At 43.2% G+C, this 25,028-nt stretch overlaps 1 protein-coding gene across 3 annotated transcripts; it reads left to right on the forward strand.

Moving 5' to 3' along the window:
• The first annotated feature begins 151 nt into the window (after window positions 1-151).
• myh11a (myosin, heavy chain 11a, smooth muscle) lies at window positions 152-25,028 on the forward strand. 3 transcript variants are annotated; one of them, XM_047579503.1, is made up of 43 exons: window positions 152-313; window positions 3,207-3,571; window positions 3,669-3,825; window positions 7,480-7,507; window positions 10,839-10,938; window positions 11,058-11,084; window positions 13,120-13,212; window positions 13,349-13,412; window positions 13,888-13,986; window positions 14,181-14,324; window positions 14,569-14,664; window positions 14,782-14,900; window positions 15,020-15,172; window positions 15,329-15,502; window positions 15,643-15,816; window positions 15,930-16,044; window positions 16,211-16,404; window positions 16,531-16,652; window positions 16,756-16,825; window positions 16,932-17,092; window positions 17,396-17,504; window positions 17,630-17,761; window positions 17,920-18,126; window positions 18,252-18,389; window positions 18,488-18,611; window positions 18,701-18,872; window positions 18,971-19,183; window positions 19,433-19,577; window positions 19,694-19,900; window positions 20,016-20,120; window positions 20,257-20,409; window positions 20,548-20,796; window positions 20,905-21,117; window positions 21,214-21,426; window positions 21,544-21,705; window positions 21,971-22,099; window positions 22,183-22,271; window positions 22,362-22,485; window positions 22,578-22,786; window positions 22,891-22,999; window positions 23,122-23,294; window positions 23,522-23,554; window positions 24,009-25,028. In XM_047579503.1, the coding sequence occupies exons 2-42, from the start codon at window positions 3,230-3,232 to the stop codon at window positions 23,544-23,546; spliced, it is 5,832 nt and encodes a 1,943-aa protein (XP_047435459.1). In that variant the 5' UTR covers window positions 152-313; window positions 3,207-3,229; the 3' UTR covers window positions 23,547-23,554; window positions 24,009-25,028. The 3 variants fall into 3 exon arrangements, with proteins under 3 accessions (XP_047435459.1, XP_047435457.1, XP_047435458.1); XM_047579501.1 differs by lacking the exon at window positions 23,522-23,554; XM_047579502.1 differs by lacking the exons at window positions 11,058-11,084; window positions 23,522-23,554.

Consider the following 25,028-nt stretch of genomic DNA (forward strand, 5'->3'; position numbering starts at 1 on the left):
TTCCTTCCATCGGCTCTTTAAACCTGCCTGTGTCCTCAGTGCGCATGTCCGCTGCCTCCTGCCTAATGGATGCTGCTTGGAGCCGGGCGATGCTGGACGACGAGGAGGAATGGGAGGGGGGAGGAGGGAGGAGGAGAGTCAGCTCGTCCAGCTCCACCCTCGCGGGACAGTGCGCAGTTTAAATGGTAAGGCTGCGAAATTGACGGGGGTCATTTGGACTGTTCGCTATTGGAGTACCTCGTCAGCGCCGGCTTCTCCAAACCCCAACTTTCTAAATCCAGAGCTTCCCCGAAAACAAATTTCCTGACATTATGTAAGTATAAGCTTTACCTTGTCACGTGTTACTGAAGTGCACCTGTCAAACCGCATCCCCCTCAAGCTCCTCTTCCGTTTTGAGGAGCGACTTCAGGACTGTAACTGACTTTTTATTCATTTATTTAGTGCTATAAAGTGGCTATTGTAAGCTTTGGTTTGTTGGGTCACACTTTCTGGTAGTATTTCTGATTTGCATCACTTCCATTGACAACTGAGACAAATGAGGTCAACAGCACATTAATTAATTTATATGTCACTAGTCAGCTGTGTAAGTCTTCATTTAGATTTTAAATAACTAATAGGTTTGTGCTCAACTAACTTAAGTTGAATATTAAAAATATGACACGAAGCTGCCGTTTAATAAAGCATAGTAGAGAAGGGAAGAAAGGGGAAGTCAAGCCTGACTATCTAGCAAAAAGCTCTAACCATGGAGTTTCCTGTTTTCCAAATATGGTTGCATCAAGCTGCCTGTCCTGTCTGGCATGCATGTTTAACGTTACAGCTGATGATGAAAACAGCCAAGAGAACAGACACGTTTTTCACCTACAACAAAGCTTTTTGAGTGGGCTTATTTACTATTTGTAAAATTCTGTACATTATTTCATTATTATTATTATTATTTTTATTATTATCTGCAGCCAGTCTGAATATTTCTTCAACTTTGCTGGTACTGCTTTCCCTTTAATAAGCCCGTGTAGTTCATTTAGAAAATGTTTGTTAAAGAAAAGCTGACATTACATTTAACTTTATTATTCAGACTTTGTCTACTTAAAAAGTTATAGCGTTTCAAGCACTGCATACCCAAAGATCTTTCTTGCCTCAAGCTGAAAGGCGTTGACTTTTCATTTAAAACGTTGGTGCATCTCAGTGTAGGAAGTTTAGGATTTGAGTGTTTACTTGTTTCTGATATTTGCATTTGAATAGATACTTCTGCAGCAGCTGTCAAAGCCTGACCAGAAGTATTTCTAATCATACATATGGTTTATTAATAAGATGATAAGAGGAAGAATGTTTGTGAAACATGAGAGAGAGGAAATGAGTAAATCCATTCACTGGCCCTGCAGGTCAACATCTTTAAGCTGCAAATAGAAAGGTCACCGAGCCTCCTGGGTGACATTCCCACTAGTTTATTATACTTGACGGAGAAAAAATATCCTGTGTATTTCTCTTGTCATCAATTTTCTCATGTAAAGGGTCTGAGGAATTGTGGCTAACACTAATTAAAGAGCGATCTGATAATGCTTTAACTCGGTTAACAGTGCGATGCTTACAGCGACAAACAGAGCCTTGTGATGTCTGGGAGCCATATTTAAAAAAACGTCTGTACCGTACCTGTTATCCTGTCAACCCCGACTTCAGACCGCTGTCTTCAAGACACACTGACTGAGCACAAACTGTGTTGACACAACAGAAAAAGAGAGAGGGGGGCATTACACTGGTGTTAAATCGGGTCGGTGAGAAAAGTTAAAGAGGAGCGCCTCGATTGGCTGCACATACTTGATCGTGGGGGAGGGGAGTGTCAGGAAAAGTCTGTTTACTTTGATCCACGGAAATGGTTGACCATCAAAGCATCAGCTGGTTCCTTCCCTGTTTTCTTAGAAACGTTCACTGGATTCATCCTCCAGAGTTGCAGTTTTTTGACAAATACAAAAAGTGTCTATTGCAAGTATGTACTTCTATAGTTTATGGGTGGTTTGGGTTGGTTGATCCCCGGGGTGCATTTGTAGGCTTTCTCAGGACTGGTTTCAATTACTTTATAAAAACATGATTTGTATGAAATTCCCACTGAAAATATGTGGTAGTATTTAGAGAGGTCGAGGGGCTTGTTGAAGTAACATTCTGTTACTTATTGTCTGGATTACATTATTATGAGATTTGTCATTTGTAATATAACTGACACATTTGTTAGGTGTAGTTTTATTTATTTTTTTTACATTTCATGCACCTACTCCTGTTTACCATCCCAGTGAATGTACACCTCCCAGACATGGCTGAGTTCAGAGCACCTGATCGTGATTTAAACCGCTGGCTGTTGCATTTAAAAATGAATGCCGCTAGGGGCCCGTGTGAAGCGTGATTGTTAAAGCTCTGGGCCCCCCTCAGGCTCTCTGCCTTGCTGTTATCATTTTGGAGTAAACGACGAGGCCGGCAAGAGACATACTATTCCCTATATGGGCTTTGTTTGGGAGTTCACTTGCCTCGCTGTTTAGGTCCACAGAAAAGAGCCCTGCTCCAGAGAAGGGGCCCATATATGGTCATCACAGCACGAGACTGAAGCCTCCTAGTTGGAGACAGAGAGGGAGCGAGAGAGATGGAGGGTGGAAGACATGGAAAAAATTGATTTCGTCAATTAAGCAATTACTTAATGATTGAGCATGAGTAAGCGGCCGAGGGTATTAATGGCTCGGGGCTGTTTCAGATAAAGCTGTTGACAGAATGTAGAGGTCTTTGTTTCTGAGTTAATTAAAATCAATGTCCCAGCCTCAATCTTTCTATCTACAGTAAGGAGGGAGGGGAATTGTTTGTATGTTTCCCTTGTGGTGCGTGTGTGAAAATGTAGGGTCGAGAGGGGGTGGAAGTCTGTGAGAATGGCTGCACTCTGGAACTTCCCCATGGATGAAACATGTTAACTCTTTGAGCCGCAGCCACAAAGAAGGGGCAGTTTCACTTGCGCGTGAATCACTGTGCAGAAACTGTCACCGTTTTCCTGCAAAGACCAATGATGCCAGCAACGCTGAATCTTTGAATCTGACCCACTCGTTCACTCTGTTGTCACTGCTCTTCTCTCCATTGTCCGTTCCTCCCCGACTCGCTTTCTCTCATCCCCCCATCCCTTTGTCCTTTCCTGCTCACTGTTTTCTGACATCCACTACTTTTCTTCTCATCGACAGCTGGCTCTCCACCTTAAGCCAAGATGTCCAAGAAGGCCCCATCCGAGGACGAGAAGTTCCTCTTTGTGGACAAAGACTTCCTGAACAGCCCCATGGCTCAGGCTGACTGGGCGGCCAAGAAGCTGGTATGGGTCCCATCAGAGAAGCACGGCTTTGAGGCTGCTAGTATCAAGGAGGAGCATGGCGACGAGGTGCTGGTGGAGCTGGCCGATAATGCCAAGAAGGTGACAGTCAACAAGGATGACATCCAGAAGATGAACCCACCCAAGTTCAGCAAGGTGGAGGACATGGCTGAGCTCACCTGCCTGAACGAGGCCTCTGTGCTGCACAATCTCCGCGAGAGGTACTTCTCTGGCCTTATTTATGTAAGTATCACCCCTCCAAAAACACCCAGCAAACACACATCCAACACCTTAATGGACGTGATCAGTACTAACACTGCTCATCTCTCTCTGCTCTCAGACATATTCTGGCCTGTTCTGCGTGGTGGTGAACCCATACAAAATGCTCCCCATCTACTCAGAGAAGATCATTGACATGTACAAAGGGAAGAAACGACATGAAGTCCCCCCTCATATCTACTCCATCACCGATAACGCCTACAGAAACATGATGCAAGGTGGGATTATGTTTCTCTACCTGTCTCATTCACTTTACGTCACCCCTGGTTCTTTCTAATTATATGCTCTAACTGTCAGTTCCTCTCACACTAAAAATATGTGTAAAACACTTGGAAGAGAGACTCAGACATTGTTTTTGACTTGTTATGTCACGAGAGAAGAAGATACTGAGGGAGCCTGTAGCCTTCATTAACCAAAACTGATCAAGAAAAAAAAACATAACCAGGAAAGTACTAGTTGTCAAGTGCTCGGTGTGAACGGCTTCACAACTTTTAGCTCCGTCATGTCAAAAACACGAAGTGCTGATATTTTCAAATGCAGAAGTGTGTCCAAAAACAACCTCAGAGCTCCACCTGACAGCTCACTACATAGTAAGCTGGTTTTAAGGTATGAAAACCTTAAATGACTCCGAAAGAGTTTTGTACGGCCTGTTTGAGAGTCAGTGTGTCGTAAAGGTGACAATACTGGCCGTGCCAGAGTCGTGCTTACAGTAAATGGCTCCGGGCTTACCCTGCAGCGATACGGTTTCCGAGCGGCTGGTTTCCCATAGAATCGCTTTCTCTTGTTTCCAGGGGGTCTTGCCAACTGGATTTTTATGTTGACGTGAGGATGTTTTCTCAGAGGAGTTGACATCTGGATTGAGAGATGGTTGAAAGATGGGTGGAGGGCAGTAAAACATTTCCTGTTTCAGAAACCTTCCTTTCTCATTCAAACTGTATTTTTTCTTTTAGCCAGCATCAGAGTTTTTTCTTCAGAGGTTAATTGTGCAATTAGACAAGATTGAGATTGCCCTTTGGATGTTTTGTCAGGACTTAAGGTTAGGATGAAAGTCATTTATAGTCAGGCAGTTGTCAGTTGTGGTGTTGTAGTTAAAGAAAAAGACTGGGTTGTGATGCTGTGAAATGTAAAATACATGCAAATAGATGTGTAGACGCAGAATAGTGATTTCAGGGACGTAAGCTGACAACTAAGAATGACTTTTTTCCTCTTTTAATTGAGACACAGTGATCAGCGTAGAGATCAACAACCTCTTACACGCTGACTCTCAGCAGCTCAAGGCTTTTCCCAAACTTTTCACTTCATCTGTCAGTGCTGATTGTTTCATGTCAAGTAGAAATGCAGTCCAGCTAATCGCGGCTCACTCAAGTATGCCCAAATATGCTGACTGTACCGCATGATTAATTATATAATTACAGATCATTTTCCACCATTTCTGTCAAATGCAGAGTCATTAGTGGTGATAAGTGCTCGTGTTCACATTGATGTGAAGAAAAAAAAAAGAAAACTCATCAACTCACTTTGTCTCAGTTTTCTCAGTGAACACAATACATTTTTAAAGCAGTGTGGCTGCTCCTTGAAACGACTGAAGAAAGAAAGAAAGAAAGAAAGAAAGAAAGAAAGAAAGAAAGAAAGAAAGAAAGAAAGAAAGAAGTCTAGTAAATGCAGATGTAACAATATCCAGTTGTAATGTATGGGCAGAAATACTCGACCATCAGACTTAGTTTGGTATTAAACGTACATAGTGTATATCTGTCTGTGATTGCGTACATTAAAGGGTTATAGTTCCACCAGAGCTGTATGCGGGAAAGTAGTGTTTACCTATGTGCCTATGATGTGTAAACATGCTGACACAAGTAAACAAGAAGGGGCCGGATTTATTGGTGCTTGTGTGTGTGTTTGGATTGTCCAGCTCATCTCTACAGAGGAATCCATACAGCTATAACTCAGAGATCCTCTTGACAGTGTATAGTAGGAGCACAAGAAAACCAGCGTGTTTTGACCTGCTGCACTTATTTCACACTAAACATTTGGCTCACGATATATGAAATGACAGTTCATGTTTTAAGCCTGCAGACCACCCACTTGGCCCTCGCACCTTAGAAACACAGCCTTTAGTAAAACTGGGAGCAAGCTGAACCAACTGATCCAGCATCAAGAGAAAAAATGTATTGTTAAAGTGTAGAAGAGGGGCAACACATTGCAAAGAAATGTTTCAGTGTTTGACTGAAACTTTTGTTGTTTTGATTTTGGACATCAGTGCAGGAAGAATGATCTGTCTCATACGCTGACCCGTTAGAGGTAGAATCATTGAACACTGAAGCTTAACCCGTTTTGTTTTCCTCTATGACAGGATGATTGTTGGAGCTGTTCAAACAATGACGTACTGTGTACCCAGGAACTGCAGAGCTCCTGGAAAGTCTCAGAATAAATCTCTGAGTACCTCAAGGTTAATCTGTGGCTTGCAGGGTATTTGTTGTTGTTGATATATCGGTGGGATTTCCCATGAAACAGTGACCAGTGATGCAGGATGTCCCACTCTGTGTCGCTGTATGAACAATTCACATAAGAGTTTTAGTGGTGCATGACTACAGCAAATCCAGATAACTCTCCTCAGCTTTAAAACATTCTTCTTTCAGTCTTGGCCGAGAGCCCGTTCCTCTAAATTTGTACTCCGGCCTTTGATGTCCACGAGAGAAAAATGTGAAATTCCCGCAGGGAGTTGGCTGTCCCCTGACTGATTTTCTGCAGGGTGTTACAGGTGCAGAGATTTTTGACACAATCAGCAGTACATTCACTGAAATTTATTTTATTTATGTCCAGTGCATCCATCTTCTCTCTGGGAGTCTCTCTTCGACGGACTTTTGGATATTTTGCTAAATCTCACTAGGCAGACTATGTCTTTCTCTCTCTCTCTCTTCTACATCCTCTCCATCTCTCTCTCGTTCTTTCTTCTTGCCTTAATTAGGAAGTGCAGAGAGGGAACAGGGTGCATTTTGTGAGTGTATGTCAGGAATGAAACCAGCGGAACAGCAGCCAAACTCGAGTCCACACTGAAACAGCATCCGGGACACTTTACAGTTCAGAGGAGGCTGTGACCGTATGTGTGTGTGTTTGTACTTGTACATCTGTCTTTGTGAGGACCAGACTTTTGGGAGTGGGAATCTTTTGGCCACGTCTCACTCTCGGTCAAAAGAGCTGTTTGAGGGTTCAGACCTATTTTTTGTTGTTTTGGTTGGACAAGATAAGCACAATGAGCCAGGAGCATTATGTAGGAAAAGTGAATGTCATCAGAAACGCGGATGAGATGAGACCTGCACGAGCTGCAGATTAATCTCACTGCTCTTCACTGAGGATGAGGAACTGTGGGAGCGTACTCTGTGTTGTGTCTTTTCACCCACTCTGCGGCATTTTTCCGCAGCAGCTCTCAGAAGTTATGTGCTTTCAGAGACTCTCTCGCATGTTAGTTGATCCATTACAATCGAAAACTTAGAGCAGGGTTATCTCTCTTTCAGCACCAAGCCCCAGACTCCCTCAGGGGTGCTTTGTATTGAAGGGTACAGTTACAGTTTAGCCTTACATGGACTTGGTGTGTTCTCCCAGGGGTATTTGTGGAGACGGCATAATGACTCATTGCTGAGTACATTCACAGTTGATTTTCATGGGCAAAAATCGGCGTGTTTGTGGGAGTTACTTGTTCCCTTAGGCACGAGGTAACCATCACTAATCACGCAGTCCGGGGTGACGTTTGAAATCCCACACCAGTGTGATCTTTATTCCTGGAGAACCACTTCCACACAGTTATTTGTATGACTTAAGAAAGGTTGTGTGTATTTGTAATACAGCTCACGCTCTAACTGTTCTTGTTTCTGCAGATCGTGAGGACCAGTCCATTCTCTGCACGTAAGTCAAACCTGTCAGCTTAACACTCTCTCAGCCTAACATCTCTTAAATGTCACATAGACACAACAAGGACGGCAAGATGTGTATATCTGAAAGAACAGTTACATAATGCCTGTGTAAACATAGAGGCACACAAAGCGCACACCTCCGTGGTCTCTTAGCACCCAGTTTCAGCCACGAGCGCTGGTAAGATTTCATTTGGTTTGTTAGATAATGTGGGCTGCCTTTAACTCGAAGCGAGTCAAACTGGATGTGCCTTAATGCTTTCTCAGTGCTCCCAGAGGCCTGCTGCCTCGCTCTCCTCGCTCTCCTCGGAGATCCTCGGTCAGGAAGTGTGCCCCCGGAACGTGATGGGAGAACCAGATTAGCTCTCCAAATGTTTTGGCTCCATTTTGTTTGTTTATTTGTTTTAAACTAATTATTGAGAGTTTTGACTGGGCAATCGGACATCTAGGGACAAACAGCCTCATTTTTTCTAGCAGTGTTAGTGTGATCTTTGCACTGGCTTGAACTTGACTTTTAATCTGTGGAAAACCAAAATAACTTCCCTTTATCTGTTTTAGTGGCCTAATAAGGTCCACAGTTTAATTCAAGTGCCACTGCCGCCTACTGTAGTGTCTCTACAAAGTATTTATTTTTTACTCTAACATACTGCACATTTAGTAGCTTGGTTCTTGTGCATGCTTATATTTTTACTGTCCTAATCTATCATCATCTACTTCCAGTAACATTTAAGGCGTCAGAGAGGGTATTAGACCAAAAAGATGCACCAAACACAATGTGAGAAGAAAAATGAGTGCACCTTAAATTTAGCTAATGTGTTCTTCTACTCACTAGCATAAAATTATAATATCATCTTTAGGCTGCTTAGTAGTACTCAGCAAAGGAAGTGAGAGAAAAGGCTCTTCCTCTTCCCTTGATTCACAGAAACCAGGATGCGGGCTAATTCTTTGATCACATCGAACCATTTCCTCAACTATTAAGCTTCTTTATCAGTGGGAGACTGGAGGCCGTTTAAGAGTTCATTTGGGCATTCAAGTTGTCTGTTAGGTTCTAACGTGACACATTTATATGAAGCCTTATTTAAAATCTGTTTAAAGTCATAATGTGAAAGTGAAACATTCTTTTGGGACACTGGCTCCAAACAGTCATGCAACATTTTTGAACCACAGCGTGATTTTGAGGCCATAAATGGGAAAAACATTCACTTTCTGTGTGTGTGTGTGTGTGTGTGTGTGTGTGTGCATGTGTGTACATGGAATGGCATTCATTTTTCATTTTTCCACCGCGTTTGTCAATGTGCACGTGTGTTCGTATGTATGTTCAGCCTCGTCTTTATAGAAAAACAGAAAATGCAGTTTTAACATTTTATATTACATCCAACCGTATTGATATTGATTCTAGACTCTTTGTTGGCCTATGATTTGTCTGCTGACCACCAACCAGATGGCTCCTACACTTCCTGTGTTATTGATTGGAACTGTAGATTAAGCAGTGGAAATCGTAACTGGTATTCTAAAAAAATAAATAAATTACAGCCAACAAGTGTGGCTACAGTGATGGAAATATCTATACGTGAAAACTGAAAAATACTTTTACCATGGTTGTTAACTTTAGCTGTCTCTTATTACAAGTTTTCAGCATCAGTGCTACACTGACTTCAGGACAGTCCTTTTGGACTGCATGATTTCTGATCACTGCATGTATTATGGTGATCTCATGGTGATTGTATTCATCACGTTACTCTACATTAGCAAAAGAATTGCCATGGGAAATCGCTCAGACACTGCTGAATCCATCCTTGAGATTCTGAAATTTCATTTCATCAAGATGGAGTTTGCATATTGTCTATTTAGTGAAACACACTGAGGATTTGAAATGTATTCCTTATATCATTTAAGGAACGGCAGTAAATTTTCCCTGTGAACTGTTGGGATTATGCTCAGAAGCCTGTGCACTGCTTGTGTTGTCATGTTGCTTTTTAATCCTACGGAAAAAAAACTGCCTCCTGACATCCCATTCACAAAAATATTTGATGTTTTTCAGCAGTCGCAGCAAAATATTATAGTTCCTCTAAGTATTAAAGATATGATGAATCACAGTCTAATCCTTCATATAATTTCAAATACTCTTGAGAGAGGCGTACTGAGAGTAGATAGGATGTGCAGGACGAAACAGTTTGATAAACCATCTACAGAAAAGAAACTCCCATCGCAATTTATTCTGCACGAGCCTGCACTGCCTGCTCTAGGATCGTTGATGTCAAACATCCTTACCAGAACTGAACAAGTGCTGCCAAGCCCTGACACACAGAGCATCCCATACCTTTTATGGACCCATGACTGAGCATGTATCTGTGCTTTGGCTGATGGCTCTGGGATCATTCAAGTTTGTCTTTGAGTATCCAAGATCAGTTTGTGTTCTTGCTTCTGTTTAAAAACATTTCAGTCATGAAATGCCTTTAAAAGGTAGTTTAGATTTCAGACTACTTGGATGGTCTCTATTGTATAACACCTATGGTAACAGCCATAAGAGGAAGTTTGTCCTGTCTATACATACTCGCTCGTGCCTGAAACATCAAGTTGTTTGTTCTGTGTAACGTACAGGCAGACATTTATTTAAAGCAATAAATTAACATTTCAGGATTTTAATATTTTTGGGAAATTGTTATTTGGGATCTTTTGTAGAAATCATATCCCTCCAGTTAATGTGAAGCTACAGACAGATGGTTCTGTAAGGAAGAAAAACTAAAAGCATTGGAGTAAGAAAGCTTGTGAGGATTATAATGAATTCCCACACGAAAGTAGAAGATTGGGACTTTTCCCTTCAGAGACATTGGTAGACATCGTTGGTTGAAACCAGGATGAGGCCAAAATGGGGAGGAGGAAGTCCACAGAGTAGATGATATGAAATCTGATGTTGGGCAAACAGCATATTGGATAAGAGTCCAATGTTGACTGAGCAGTGAGTGATTTTGAGAGTGTGGAAAACTATGTGACAAAGAGAATAAAGTAGAAGAAAGAGACAATACTTACTATAACATGCCCCTCCATCTCCAGGCTAAACTTAGGCGCTAAGAGAATCCTAAGTCTTCAAACTCACATTTCCTCCTTGATGTGCATGGATTATAATAAGAAAATATTACTATGTAGTAAGTGAATAATAACATTATGCTTTGTGACATTCCTTGGCGCAGTTGCACACGGTGTCATTTTAATTAAACAGAGTTGTTGAACTGTGAACAGAGAACATGTTAGTGCTGCTTATCTCCATGTTCTCCACTGTCTCTCATCTGTATCTTTTAATCCTACTGTCACTTTTTCCTCTCCAGTGGAGAGTCTGGTGCCGGGAAGACGGAGAACACCAAGAAGGTCATTCAGTATTTGGCTGTCGTGGCCTCCTCGCATAAAGGAAAGAAGGACAGCAGTGCTGTAAGTATTGGTGTGAAGAGATCATGTGAGTTAGGATCTGGCAACCAGTTCCCTCACTCTTAAACAAATGTAGGAAGCTTCCTAGTTTAATTCTGTATATTGCCATTTCCTCCAAATAGCAACAAGCAGGATCACAGTTTGCCTACGTGAGTAAAGGGGAATGCCCGGAGTGTGATTTTTGTGTGGTGTTTGTGCGTGTCCTTTCCTTAGGTTAGAAAAGTGCATGAAGATAGTGTCACCAAGTTACCCAGAAACCCTTTTCTTGTTAAATTTCTCTTACACCTACAGCCAAGATGCCAAATCGTGGTGTTGTTTAGTTAGATGGTGTTTACCCTAACTCTCGTCTTCAACCAGAACCTATTTAGGCTGCATGATCATTATTAGAGTATTGACTTGCAGTCACTTTTCAAACCGTCCAATTTTTTGCCTCCTCCTGAACTGGTTTATCATGAGTTTGGTGCCATCATTCTTTTATGGACACCTTTTCACTGCCAGCTGGGATTCACATCTTGTCCGGCAGTGAAAGGGTCTCTCACAGATCAACAAGCACAGTGTGAGCATGCCCATCTCCTGTCTATCAAACACCGACCCCCCCCCCTCCCCTCCCCCTCCTCCCCTCCCTTCCCTCCACTCCTCCTCAGCTTCATACAGTAATTGCCGGTTCCCCTGAAATGGCCACTGGTCGTCCTGTCTCATTCTGAAAAACACCCAGTCTCAAGAGACTTTACTGACCCGACTGAGATCTAAGCCTTTATTCAAGCCTCTTGTCAAACACTTCAGACTGAATCATGAGAGTTGATGGTGTTGGTCTGGTTTTTGGGTATGTATTAGAAAGATTAATCTATCAAGCAAAGTGTCCCACCCTTTGACCTTGACCCCGCACACCCACGGGTCTTTGCCCCAGAGGAAGTATTAGCACTGTCCTCAGTTGGACCTCAACGCTCCCACGGACGTTGCATAAACAGAAATATCATCGAGCTATCACTTTTTTCCGCTCCTCATCCTGAGGCATTTCTTTGCTGCTCCCGCTGCTCCTCTGTCTTCTTACGTGCTTCTTTTTAAACAATGTCTCAGGGAACAATCCTTCCCATCAGCTGTGACTTTCTCTTTCCTGCCATCTTGCTGTGCTCTGTTTCCCCTTTTGCTTTTCTCTCCTTTTTTTCCTCCAGTGACTTAAATAGACAGGACCCTCCTCTCTGCTTTGCCAGCTCTGAACTTCACTTCGCCGGCGGGTCTGTATCTTCCTGTTGTTACTCAGTAGTCTTCCCAACAAGAGAGTGTAAGACCATAAAACAAAAAAAAAAAATATGACTGCATATTTTCATGGTAACAAGAGTAATGATAATGATAGACAATGACTTTCAGAAAAGTAAGACTTGGTCTGAATTTTTTATCCAGTGGTTTTTTAAATGTATCACCCTTAGTATGAACATCTATTGAGCACAACATTTTACAACTGAATTAAGCCAAGTCGTGGTCCTCTCATCTTCATGGTTTTATCTCATTTACAGAGGGGCTATGGTAGGTGTTTTTAAGCAAGAGAGTTTAGGGAGCGGTCTGCAACACCTGACCCGTGTGCAGGCTAAGACAGACCACTTTGATCAGATGGATTAGCTGGATAGAAAGTGACAGGGTGTCCGCCTCATTTACCCACCATCACCGAGCTCCACCCTCGGGTTCATTGGCTCTGCAGTCACACTGGAAGCATATTACATCTCCAGAAGACTGTTTTTGAATTATTTTTAGTTGCCGACACACTGAATGCAAAGATTCTGTCGGGATCCGTCAAAGGTTTTGTGCTTGTAACAGTATGTGAAGGCCTTCTCCTCTTTCTCCTCTCTTTCCCTGTCGACAGCGACTTCTTATTTCATCAGTTTTTCTCAAAGCTGATTTTTAGATCACCTGTCTGTATTATGGGATACTGTGAAAACTTCAATGGCTATATTATCTTCCTAGTGTGCTCTAGATTTACCTGTCAGGATAATGAGAAGGTGACAGAAATGTCCTTCATCTAATGTTTGTTTCCCTCTTGTCAGTCATCAGTGATACTATTCTTGTAAATCTACCCCAACTGATACCCACCCTTCACCAATTCATCCACACCACACATCTACACCATTCATGGCAAGCAACTAAACCATACTTAATGGTATCATGTCTGTGCATTGCTGTTGCCACTAGGGGGAGCTGGAGAAGCAGCTCCTGCAGGCCAACCCCATCCTGGAGGCATTTGGAAATGCTAAGACCATCAAAAATGACAACTCCTCCAGATTTGTGAGTTTTTAAGATATGTTTCCTGGTTGTAGTACCATTACAAATATTATATATGTATATAGTATATTTTGTGTATGTACTGCTAATCACATCACTACGTCCAGTAACAGCTACTCTCCTTATCGCTCTCTCACAGGGAAAATTCATCCGTATCAACTTTGATGTGACTGGCTACATTGTTGGAGCCAACATTGAGACTTGTATCCTATTTTCTAACAAATTGTGTTTCTGTGCTTACGCCAACAAAAATAGTTGTCTGACTTTTGGCAGCTGGGCTTGCTTGTATTTTCTTCAAAGACCTTTCCACGTCAGAAAAGTGACTCCTTCTGTTTTAAATGACTGGTTTATAGTTTTATAAAGCACAGCTATGTGGGGCATTCTTGAAACTCATATCACTATGTTTTTTTTACAACTGGATACTCAGCTGCAATTAAAAGGAATTTGTTCAGATTAACCTGGGTGGTTTCCTGATATTGCAGTCGTAATCTTATGGCCCATTAGTAGCCGGAAACTCTTCAGTTTAATATCTTGTACATACGTCATGATGAACCATCATTCCTTACAGAAGTTGTAGTTTTTAGATATGTAAGTCAGACTGACATCATTTAGGCCTTTATACTAAACCTTCCCGAGCAAAAACCTAATTTGTATTCTTTAACAGCTGACTGCTTTCAGACCTGCTGGAGAAGTCTCGTTGTATCAGACAGGCAAAGACAGAAAGAGCTTTTCACATTTTCTACTACATGATTGCTGGTGCTAAAGACAAACTGCGTGGTAAGATGACGAAAATCTAAAATATGTATAGTTTTTTGGGTTTTTTTTGTTTTTTTAAACACATACAAACACTCTTTGGAAATTTAATTTCAATTTAGGTCTATTCTATTTTACATTATATCTGTAATATTAATAATTAACAGCTAACAGGCCTTTATGGATAATACACTTAACACTGTGCGTTTAATTTTCAGAGGACCTTCTTCTGGAGTCCTTCAATAATTACCGCTTCCTGTGTGCGGGTCACGTTCAGCTCCCTGGCCAGCAAGACGACGAGATGTATGAAGAGACCATGGAGGCCATGACCATCATGGGCTTCACAGACGAGGAGAGAATTGGTATCTGTGATCAGTTTCATGAGATCTCATGCTTGGCTTGGCTCAGCAGCCTGCTGTCATCTTTTACTGTGACTTACTACTTTTATTTCAGGTTTCATCATTGCAAGTCAATTGTGACTACTTCAGTGACTTCAATTACTCTCACACTGTCACTTTTTAATCTGTTCGTTTAAAATGTTATTTAGTTAGGTAGTTAGTTAACTACTCCAGCTGTGTAGCTAAGTGTCTGATTTTTCTTTCCCAGATATCCTGAAGGTTTGCTCCACAGTCATGCAACTGGGAAACATTGAGTTCAAGAAAGAGAGGAACCAGGAGCAGGCCACCATGCCAGATAATACTGGTGAGATAACAGAACGCCTTTGTTTTAGAAAGTCCATCAACATGTTGTGATCCAGTTTTATGAACTGGACGAAAAAGGAACAGCACATAATCTCTGTTCTTTCTCCTCCACTTCTAGCGGCCCAGAAGGTGTGTCATCTGCAGGGCATTAATGTGACAGATTTTACCAGAGCCATCCTCACCCCTCGAATCAAAGTGGGCAGGGAGGTGGTGCAGAAGGCACAGACCAAAGAGCAGGTACTGACTTTAATATGAAAGTGTCTGAATAAGAGCTGCATTTTAAGAACCCTTTTTATACTTGTTTAAATCCAAACCGTGCACCGGGCTCTCATTTTCTCTGCATTGGTATTTGTCAGGCTGACTTTGCAATTGAAGCTTTGGCTAAGGCTGTGTTTGAGCGACTCTTCCGCTGGATCCTTTCCCGAGTAAACAAAGCCCTTGACAAGACCAAGCGCCAGGGAGCCTCCTTCCTTGGAATCCTCGACATTGCTGGCTTTGAGATCTTTGAGGTATATACACGTTGATCCCAGTCTAGTCAGAAAGCAATCAGCTGTTACATGTACAACATGAAATGTCACAAGAACAAGAATACTAAAAAAAAAAAAAAATTGCCCAGAAAATCATACACGTCTTCAGTTGTGTCTGCTGTCGCCTGGTTCTTGTAGGACAACTCCTTTGAGCAGCTGTGCATCAACTACACCAACGAGAAGCTGCAGCAGCTCTTCAACCACACCATGTTCATCCTGGAGCAAGAGGAGTACCAGAGGGAGGGCATCGAGTGGAACTTCATCGACTTCGGTCTTGACCTGCAGCCCTGCATTGAGCTCATTGAGAGGCCGGTATGTAATGAGTTTAAGTGTCAGTCAAATCCACTGCACTCAAACTAAATAAGTCCTTCCCCCCAGCAAGAATATTTATTTTGTGATCAAGTACGACATGTCTTTCCTGTTGGTCAAACTTAGTTGCATATTCTCTGCAGAACAACCCCCCAGGCATCCTGGCCCTGCTGGATGAAGAGTGTTGGTTCCCTAAAGCCACTGATGTGTCCTTTGTGGAGAAACTCTTGACCACCCAAGGAAACCATATCAAATTTGCTAAAACTAAACAGCTTAAAGACAAAACCGAGTTCGCCATTCTTCACTATGCTGGAAAGGTGAGTATGAGGGGGGTACTGTGTGTAGAATTATATAACTGTTGTGATTATTGACATCTTGTAAAAGCTTGTTTCAGTAAAACTCACACATTATCATACTGCACCATTTTTAGGTAGATTATAATGCCACAGCTTGGCTGACAAAGAACATGGACCCTCTAAATGACAACGTCACAGCACTGCTCAACAACTCCATCAACCCGTTTGTGCAAGAACTGTGGAAAGATGGTGAGACATGTGTCTTAACACTGGTTAAAACATGCTGCTACAATCAGATGGAACTGAGACACACTGCCTCTACTTTCCAGTTTCATTCATTTCTTTATTCACAAATAAAATGTGCATGATTGTATATTTTGATTGTGGACTTTGTTTTGTGTGTTGTGTATTTCAGCGGACAGAGTTGTGGGTCTTGATACACTAGCCAAGATGTCAGACAGCTCCATGCCAAGTGGCTCAAAGACGAAGAAGGGAATGTTCCGCACAGTGGGGCAACTCTACAAGGAGTCTCTGGCGAAACTCATGACCACCCTGCACAACACACAGCCCAACTTCGTCAGATGCATCATCCCCAACCACGAGAAAAGGGTAAAGACAAACACCGGTGTCTCTTTGCTCCTTTTAAAATGTCTTACAGTTAACATTCGTATTTGATTGACCGTGCCTACTGACCTGAAAGTAGCTCTCATTGAGACTGTTGTGTGTACTACTCAGGCAGGGAAGCTGGATGCTCACCTGGTGCTGGAGCAGCTGAGGTGTAACGGTGTGTTGGAAGGAATCAGGATCTGTCGACAAGGTTTCCCCAACCGAATCGTCTTCCAGGAGTTCCGTCAGCGGTGAGTCTTGCACAAAGTTCATCATGTTTCATGTCCAGTTTGTAATATTTTCTGTAACCATCAGTCTCTATATCAAGTGTGACATCTTGATGTCTGTTCACAGTTATGAGATCTTGGCTGCTAGTGCTATTCCCAAAGGTTTCATGGACGGCAAACAAGCCTGCTGCATCATGGTGAGTCCACAAGTCCCATCCATGGGACATAACTGTATTCTGTGCTCACTGACATTCAGTAGGTGTATCCTTTGTGACATTCTTCACTGATCTCCTGCCTGTGTAGATCAAGCACCTGGACTTGGACCCCAACCTGTACAGGATTGGACAGAGTAAAATCTTCTTCCGCACAGGAGTGCTCGCCCAGCTTGAGGAGGAGAGAGACTTGAAGATCACTGTGATCATCATTGCTTTCCAGGCCCGGGCTAGAGGCTTCCTGGCCAGAAAGTATGAATATGCAAGCAACCTCACACACACACACACACACACACACACACACACACACACACACACACACACACACACACTTCACCCTTTAATAAATGGAGCTGTCCGGTGTATTTTACTCCTTACATTTTCAACATATCCAGCCTTTTACGCATTATCTTGGCCGTATTTCTTCAACAGAAGAGGGAAGATTTCAGAACTATAATTTTTAGTCTAGCAGTTTTCAGCAGCATAAATTTCAAGACTGTGCATATTTCACTATTTCACACATGATATAATGGTCCTCCTGTGGAATTTTTAAAGGGCCTTTGCCAAGAGGCAACAGCAGCTGACAGCCATGAAAGTGATCCAGAGGAACTGTGCTGCCTACCTCAAACTCAGGAACTGGCAGTGGTGGAGGCTCTTCACAAAGGTCAGCTAACCATGTTGTCAAAATCACACTGCAACTGCGCATTTTAGGCTTTGTTGTCATAGACTGAATACATGAAATACCTAAAGAGTTAGTTAGGTGACTGTGCCTACCCTTCTGGACCACAGGTTAAGCCTCTGCTGCAAGTGACCCGACAGGAGGAGGAGATGACTCTAAAGGAGGAGGAGCTGGCGAGAGCCAAAGAAATTTCTCTAAAGTTTGAGTCTGAGCTGAAAGAAATCACACTGAAACACACATCGGTAAGTGATTAAATTGGCAACCATGACACATAACTATCCCTAAACCCCCATATGCCATTGTATCCATCCTTTTCAGTATTGATTAAATATGGTAGTAAAAACAGTCTGTAGTGGTTGAGCTGATAATGAGGCCAATGTCTTTTGTATGTATGCTCCAGGTCTTGGAGGAGAGGAACGCACTGCAGGAGCAGCTTCAGGCAGAGACAGAGCTGTATGCTGAGGCTGAAGAGATGAGGGTTCGTCTGGCAGCTAAGAAACAGGAGTTGGAGGAGATCCTCCATGAAATGGAGGCCAGGCTGGATGAGGAGGAAGAACGTGCTCAGGCACTAACGGTGGACAAAAAGAAGATGCAACAGCAGATGCAGGTCTGCATTTTTTCCTTTTTTTGTTATTTTGTAAACTCATATCGTACTATAGTTCCAGCTCTTCACCCATGTTTAGCTTTCTACAGTTTCTGATGAATCTAATAGTTTGGTTTTGTTTAATGTAGGAATTGGAGGAACATTTGGAAGAGGAGGAGGATGCTCGTCAAAAGTTGCAGCTGGAGAAGGTTACCTGCGAGGGAAAGATCAAAAAGCTGGAGGATGACATTCTGGTAATGGAGGACCAGAACAACAAGCTGTTGAAGGTAAGTGTTGGATAACTGGAAAGCCTTAATAGTAATGAGTCACCCACCAAAATAGAGATTCAGTTTTACAAGTAGATGATCTGCTTTATGCTCTCTAGGAGCGTAAGCTGATGGAAGAGAGAATTGCAGACTTCAGTGCCAACCTGGCAGAGGAAGAGGAGAAATCAAAAAATCTCACCAAGCTCAAAAATAAACACGAGTCCATGATCTCTGAATTGGAAGGTAAAAATCTTTCAGCATTCCTACAAACCACGACTAATGTCACATTGTAGATTTATGATTAACATTTATGCGTGTTACCCTGCTTTTAGTCCGCTTGAAGAAAGAAGAAAAGGGTCGCCAGGAATTAGACAAGGCTAAGCGCAAGTTGGAGGCAGAGTCGAATGACCTACAAGAGCAGATAGCCGACCTCCAGTCCCAGATCGCTGACCTTAAAGCTCAGCTTGCCAAAAAAGAGGATGAGTTACAGAACGCCTTGGCCAGGTAAAGTCCAACTGTAATTACTCTAATGACTATTTTTTATTGTTAATTTGTTAATTTTTGTTTTAACTTGGGCCATGAATGCACTTCCTTCCTCTTAGGTTAGAAGATGAGACAGCCCAGAAGAACAATGCTCTAAAGAAGATCAGAGAACTGGAGGGACACATCTCCGATCTGCAAGAGGACCTTGACTCTGAGCGAGCTGCCAGGAACAAGGTAGAGAAGCTCAAACGGGACCTCGGAGAGGAGCTGGAGGCCCTCAAGTCTGAGCTAGAGGATACCCTGGACACCACTGCCACACAGCAGGAACTCAGGTTGGTCATACCATCCTCATAATGCATGTATTATTGACATTTTATAAAGTTTATATTTATTACTAAGTATTTAGCTTTATATGTAATTATATTTTATTTAATGACCAAGAAACCAATAAATAAATAGCTAATAAAAATCTGTTCCAGGATAATTTGAGATCTTATTAATTTAAGTAAGACAGTGGTCACTACTGTATTTGTAAAAATATATATAAAAAATATTTGCATCTTCCATCTGTCTTTCTGCAGAGCCAAGCGTGAGCAGGAGGTGACCTTGCTGAAGAGGGCCATAGAGGAGGAGAACCGCAGTCACGAGTCTCAGATACAAGAGATGAGACAGAAACACACTCAGGCTGTGGAGGAGCTCACTGAGCAGCTGGAGCAGTCGAAACGAGTAGGCTTGCATTTGGAGTTTTTATTAAGTCCATTTCACTCAAATAATGTATGAAGTAAATAAATAAAAATGTTATCTGCAGTGCGTTGATATCTTTCTGTCCTTCCTCTGCTCAGGTGAAGTCAAACCTGGAGAAGGCCAAACAAGCTCTGGAGAAGGAAACGTCAGAATTAACTATAGAGGTGCGCTCACTGACCCAGGCCAAACAAGACGGGGAGCACAAGAGGAAGAAGTTGGAAGGTCAGGTGACAGATCTGCAGTCACGCTTAGGTGACAGCGAGAAGCAGAAGATGGAGCTGGGTGAGCGCTGCTCCAAGATTACTGTAAGTCACTTTCAATAGTTATATCTTTACTCCACTTTAATAAAAATGGAAAAGTACAAATATTGTACATGCTACAAAGGAAAGCCCCTGAAACCTCATGTTCATCTTTGTACAGATTGAACTGGAGAGTGTGACAAACCTACTGAATGAAGCAGAGGGAAAGAACATCAAACTGAGCAAAGATGTTTCCAGTCTTACCTCCCAACTCCAAGACTCACAGGTAACTGGGCTGAAATGTACAGTGCAATACAGGCCATGTGGGGCCTTTCCTGTGACAATTCCCCATGGCATTATTGATGCTTCATGACACGAAGTCAAAACGCACTGACCACTGAACTGGTGTGTTGCTGCTGCAGGAGCTGCTGGCTGAGGAGACACGTCAGAAACTGCAGTTCTCTACAAAGCTGCGGCAAGCAGAAGACGACAAGAGCAGTTTGCAGGAGCAGCTAGAAGAGGAGACGGAGGCCAAGAGAAATGTGGAGAGACACGTGTCCACCCTCACTATCCAGGTTAGAGGTCAAACAAGAGCATGGCATTAAAAGTTGATTATGGGAAAATTTAACTCTTGTGCCCTTTAATAATGAACATAATGTGCTAAGAAGCATAAAGGTTCCTCTTTTATGACAAGTGACTTGGTCTGTGTACAGCTATCAGACTCAAAGAAGAAGATGGAGGAACTGTCAGGAAACATTGAGGGGTTGGAAGAAGGGAAGAAACGCCTGCAGAGAGATTTGGAGGCAGCCAACACTCAGTTTGAAGAGAAGGCCTCAGCGTACGACAAGCTGGAGAAAACCAAAAACCGTCTACAGCAGGAGCTGGAGGACACGCTGATGGACCTGGACAACCAGAGGCAGGTTGTGTCAAACCTGGAGAAGAAGCAGAAGAAGTTTGACCAGGTCAGTTTTTGACTTTTGACTCAAAATCGGTGGTTGCATATTAGAAAGCATCTCTAACGGTAAAGAAATTCCATTAATCTATGGTTATGTGTCCCCTCTGTTCCCTAGATGCTGGCCGAGGAGAAGAGTATCTCCAGTAAATTTGCTGACGAGAGAGACCGCGCTGAAGCTGAGGCTAGAGAGAAGGAGACCAGGGCTCTGTCCCTGGCCAGGGCTCTGGAAGAGGCCCAGGATTCCAAAGAGGAGCTGGAGAGAGCCAACAAGGCCTTGAAGATGGAGATGGAGGACCTGATCAGCTCCAAGGATGATGTGGGAAAAAATGTAAGTGCTGAAATCTCACGCAGTCGGTCACACACTGATTGTTAGAATTCATACAGTTAATAGAGCCAACCGATTAATTTGAAATTTATTAATAAGGTCCACGAGTTGGAGAAGTCCAAACGAGGCTTGGAGGCCCAGGTGGAGGAGATGAAGACCCAGCTGGAGGAGCTGGAGGACGAGCTGCAGGCGGCTGAGGATGCCAAGCTCCGTCTGGAGGTCAACATGCAGGCCCTGAAGGCCCAGTTTGAGAGAGACCTCGTAGGACGAGATGAAATGGGAGAGGAGAAGAAGAGGCAGCTTGTCAAACAGGTGAGGAGGCATTAGAACCATTATCCCTGTGTCGGAAGAATATGATTTGATACTTCTATGAGAGAATGTCATCCAAGCTACGTCAGTAATCTTGGCGATGATGGACCCTGACTGCAGGTTCGAGAGTTGGAGACGGAGTTGGAAGATGAACGGAAACAGAGGGCCACGGCAGTAGCAGCCAAGAAGAAGCTGGAGACAGACATGAAAGATCTGGAGGCACAGATTGAGACATCCAACAAGGGAAGAGAAGAGGCCATCAAGCAGCTCCGCAAGATCCAGGTGAGAGTGAAGGGATCGAGGAGCACAAACAAAGATACTGTACTCTGTCATATTTTTTGTTTCAGGGGTTTCGTTGTCATCAAGCAATGCTTCTCAAGTTTCTTTAGTTAATTATGACTTCAAGAGAAATGTGACAAAGCTTCATAAATGAAGTATGATGTTTGTAAGAAGCTCTGGAACGCAACACTGTATAAACTTTATATGTCTTGTTAAATAAATCACTTCCTGATGTCCCCCCTGTCTGTATTTCTGTTTCTCTCTCTAGGGCCAGATGAAGGACTTCCAGAGGGAGCTGGAAGATGCCCATGCTGCCCGGGAGGAGGTGCTGTCCACCGCAAAGGAGAGTGAGAAGAAGGCCAAGAGTCTTGAGGCTGAGCTCATGCAGCTGCAGGAGGTAACACTGTAGATTCCTAACAAGGCAGCAACTTGTCTGATGCACTGATGCATCTCTAATCTGTTTATGTCTGATCTGTCTAGGAACTGGCCGCAGCTGAGAGAGCACGGAAGCAGGCAGAAGCCGAAAGAGACGAACTGTCCGACGAGCTGGCGAGCAACTCATCTGGAAAGTGGGTGGAGAGTTCACACCTAATTGTTTAGTCAGTGAACGGGAAAAAAAAACACATGATAATGTTTTCTGTTGCGGTCCTTGTGCTCAGGTCGGCCTTGTCAGACGAGAAGCGTCGCCTGGAGGCTAAGATCAGCCAGCTGGAGGAGGAGCTGGAGGAGGAGCAGAGCAACATGGAGATCCTCAATGACAGGCTGAGGAAGAGCACACAGCAGGTGACAAGACCGTAGCGGCTACCTGAGTTGTGAAGTGCTGTAATGAACTTTCAGGCGCCTCACCCCTTTCTTCGCACGTGTCTCATCCCCAGGTGGATCAGCTAAACAACGAGCTGCAGTCAGAGCGCACCACCTCCCAGAAGAACGAGAGTGCTCGGCAGCAGATGGAGCGCCAGAACAAGGATCTGAAGGCCAAGCTCCAGGAGATGGAGAACCAGGTCAAGTCCAAGTTCAAGTCCTCCATCACTGCCTTGGAGGCTAAAGTGGCTCAGCTGGAGGAGCAGCTGGAGCAGGAGAACAGGTCAGGGACAGATGAACACACAGAGCTTCTCGACTTACTGTAAAATACACTTCTTTACAGCACTTATATATAGTCACATTGAACTCTTGTTCTTCTTGTTTCAGGGATAAGCAGGCATCTGCCAAGAGCATGAGGCAGAAGGACAAGAAGCTGAAGGACCTGCTGATGCAGGTTGAAGATGAAAGGAAACAGGCAGAGCAGTACAAAGACCAGGTAAAATGAAATGCATCCGCCCCGAAAAACACAGTTCACATAATATTTGTTACACAAGAACATACCGTATGAGCAGTTGTGATGGCATGGTTCGCTTTGTATTTCTTACTTTCACCTGCCAGGCGGACAAGGCAAATATCCGCATGAAGCAGCTGAAGCGGCAGCTAGAGGAGTCGGAGGAGGAGTCTCAGCGCGCTACCGCCGCCCGCAGGAAGCTGCAGCGAGAGCTGGATGAAGCCACCGAGGCCAGTGACACATTGAGCCGCGAGGTCAACTCTCTCAAGAGCAAACTCAGGTAGGACAACGTGTCATAGAGCTGGTTTTCCTTCACGGACAGCTGGAGGTTTTTTTACTCCCGATTGTTAATCTTCTACTTCTGCACCACAACAGCACACAGATCAGTCTGTTTTGACTCAACAACAATTCATACAGTCTGAAACAAAGCAACTCAGCTTTAACTGATGATTTTGTAGTTAGATCTACTGAGCACCAGCAAAACTATCATGTCCCTCTCTATTCCAGAGGCAACCCTGAACCCAAGGAGTAACACAGCAGGTACCTCTGCGCCCAAGTTACCCCATCACCATTTCTCATTAATTTAACAGAACCTTTCATTCCCCGTGCACTCTTATCGCTGTCATTTCTGTCATTGAGCCTAACTGAGAGAAATATGGCTCATGAGCTGCCATTGGTGATTTAATTGAATAAGTTGCATCATTATTATCATCATCCGCCCATTTCTTGTCAGCCATCTTTTTCTCAGTGCTTGGTTTACCTGCAATAAACCAAACTCATTTTCCTGAGAAAGGAGTTAAATGAGTTACAAAGATAACCGGCGCTTATCCCGTAACAGAGCACAATTTCATCAGTCAGCCTTGTAGTGTGCGACACTTGAATGGTTTGTAAACAAGCCTTAACCAACACACACATCATCACGGCCGCTCACTGTGTCAATGTGTTTTTTTTGTGTTTCTATCTGTGTCTTGTGTGCATCTCTCTGGCCTTTAAGGCGTGGAAACGAGCCATCCTTTAGCGCTCCCCCTCGACGTATTGGTGGAGGCCGGAGGGTGGTTGAGGATGCCCCAGCGGAGGATGCCGACTCCCAAGCCGACTTCAATGGAACTAAGTCCGCCGAGTAGGGGATGTTAAATAACCAGATGTCAGAATTACTGCCCAAGGACAAGTCCGACACTTCAAAAGCCTGTTATGTTATCTAGTTCTTCCATATCACTTCAAAATATTATTTTTTTTTCTCCCATTTCCAGTTGTGTACTGATTTGTCTTCTTGTTTCAGAGCACCTTTTCTTAACACAAAACAATCAGAAAGACTTGATATCAACTAGAGGAGTCGTTTTGGTGCCTCTGCTGTGTGATTTGCTGTTCCTTTAATTGTTTTAGTTTTTTTTTTTTTAAAGATTTACACTGTTTTGTACTGCACTGAATGACAGATTCTTCCTTAAGCATTGTTGTGTACACAAAAATAGGTGCCTCTAATTACGACCCACTTACTGTAGATCTTAAAATTTACAGTTGTGTAACCATTATCAGCGACTGTCGTCCTGTTGCCTGTGACTGCTGTTACCGTTTCAGGGCAGCACTGGCGTTGGATGTGCAGACATATACTTCCATACGCAGTCTGCTTCCAGTCAGTGCTGCCGTTTATAGCCCAAGCATTTAACTCTAAAATATCTTCTTAAATCACTGTTTTACATTATTTGCACATTTCAAAATCCCCAAACATGGTCAACTTTTAATCTTTAATGTTCCAGACGAGGTTTAGGGTTTCTCCAACCATAGAGTTGTGCGCCAGGTGTTGGCATTGGACCCGTAGCAGCACTTGTATCTTGATTATAAAAGTATTTTCTTTGTCCAGATTTACTGTACATGTCTAAAAAGCCCCCGATCACCCTAAACTAACTCAGTCTCATTTCATAATGGTATATGTAACCAACTCATGTTTACAAGACACCCCTTGTATTAACTGTTGAACCACCTGCACAAGAAATAAAACTTTAAAAAAAAAAAAAAA

Source organism: Mugil cephalus, chromosome 2 (genome assembly GCF_022458985.1).
Source record: "Mugil cephalus isolate CIBA_MC_2020 chromosome 2, CIBA_Mcephalus_1.1, whole genome shotgun sequence".
In the NCBI taxonomy this organism is placed as follows: domain Eukaryota; kingdom Metazoa; phylum Chordata; class Actinopteri; order Mugiliformes; family Mugilidae; genus Mugil; species Mugil cephalus.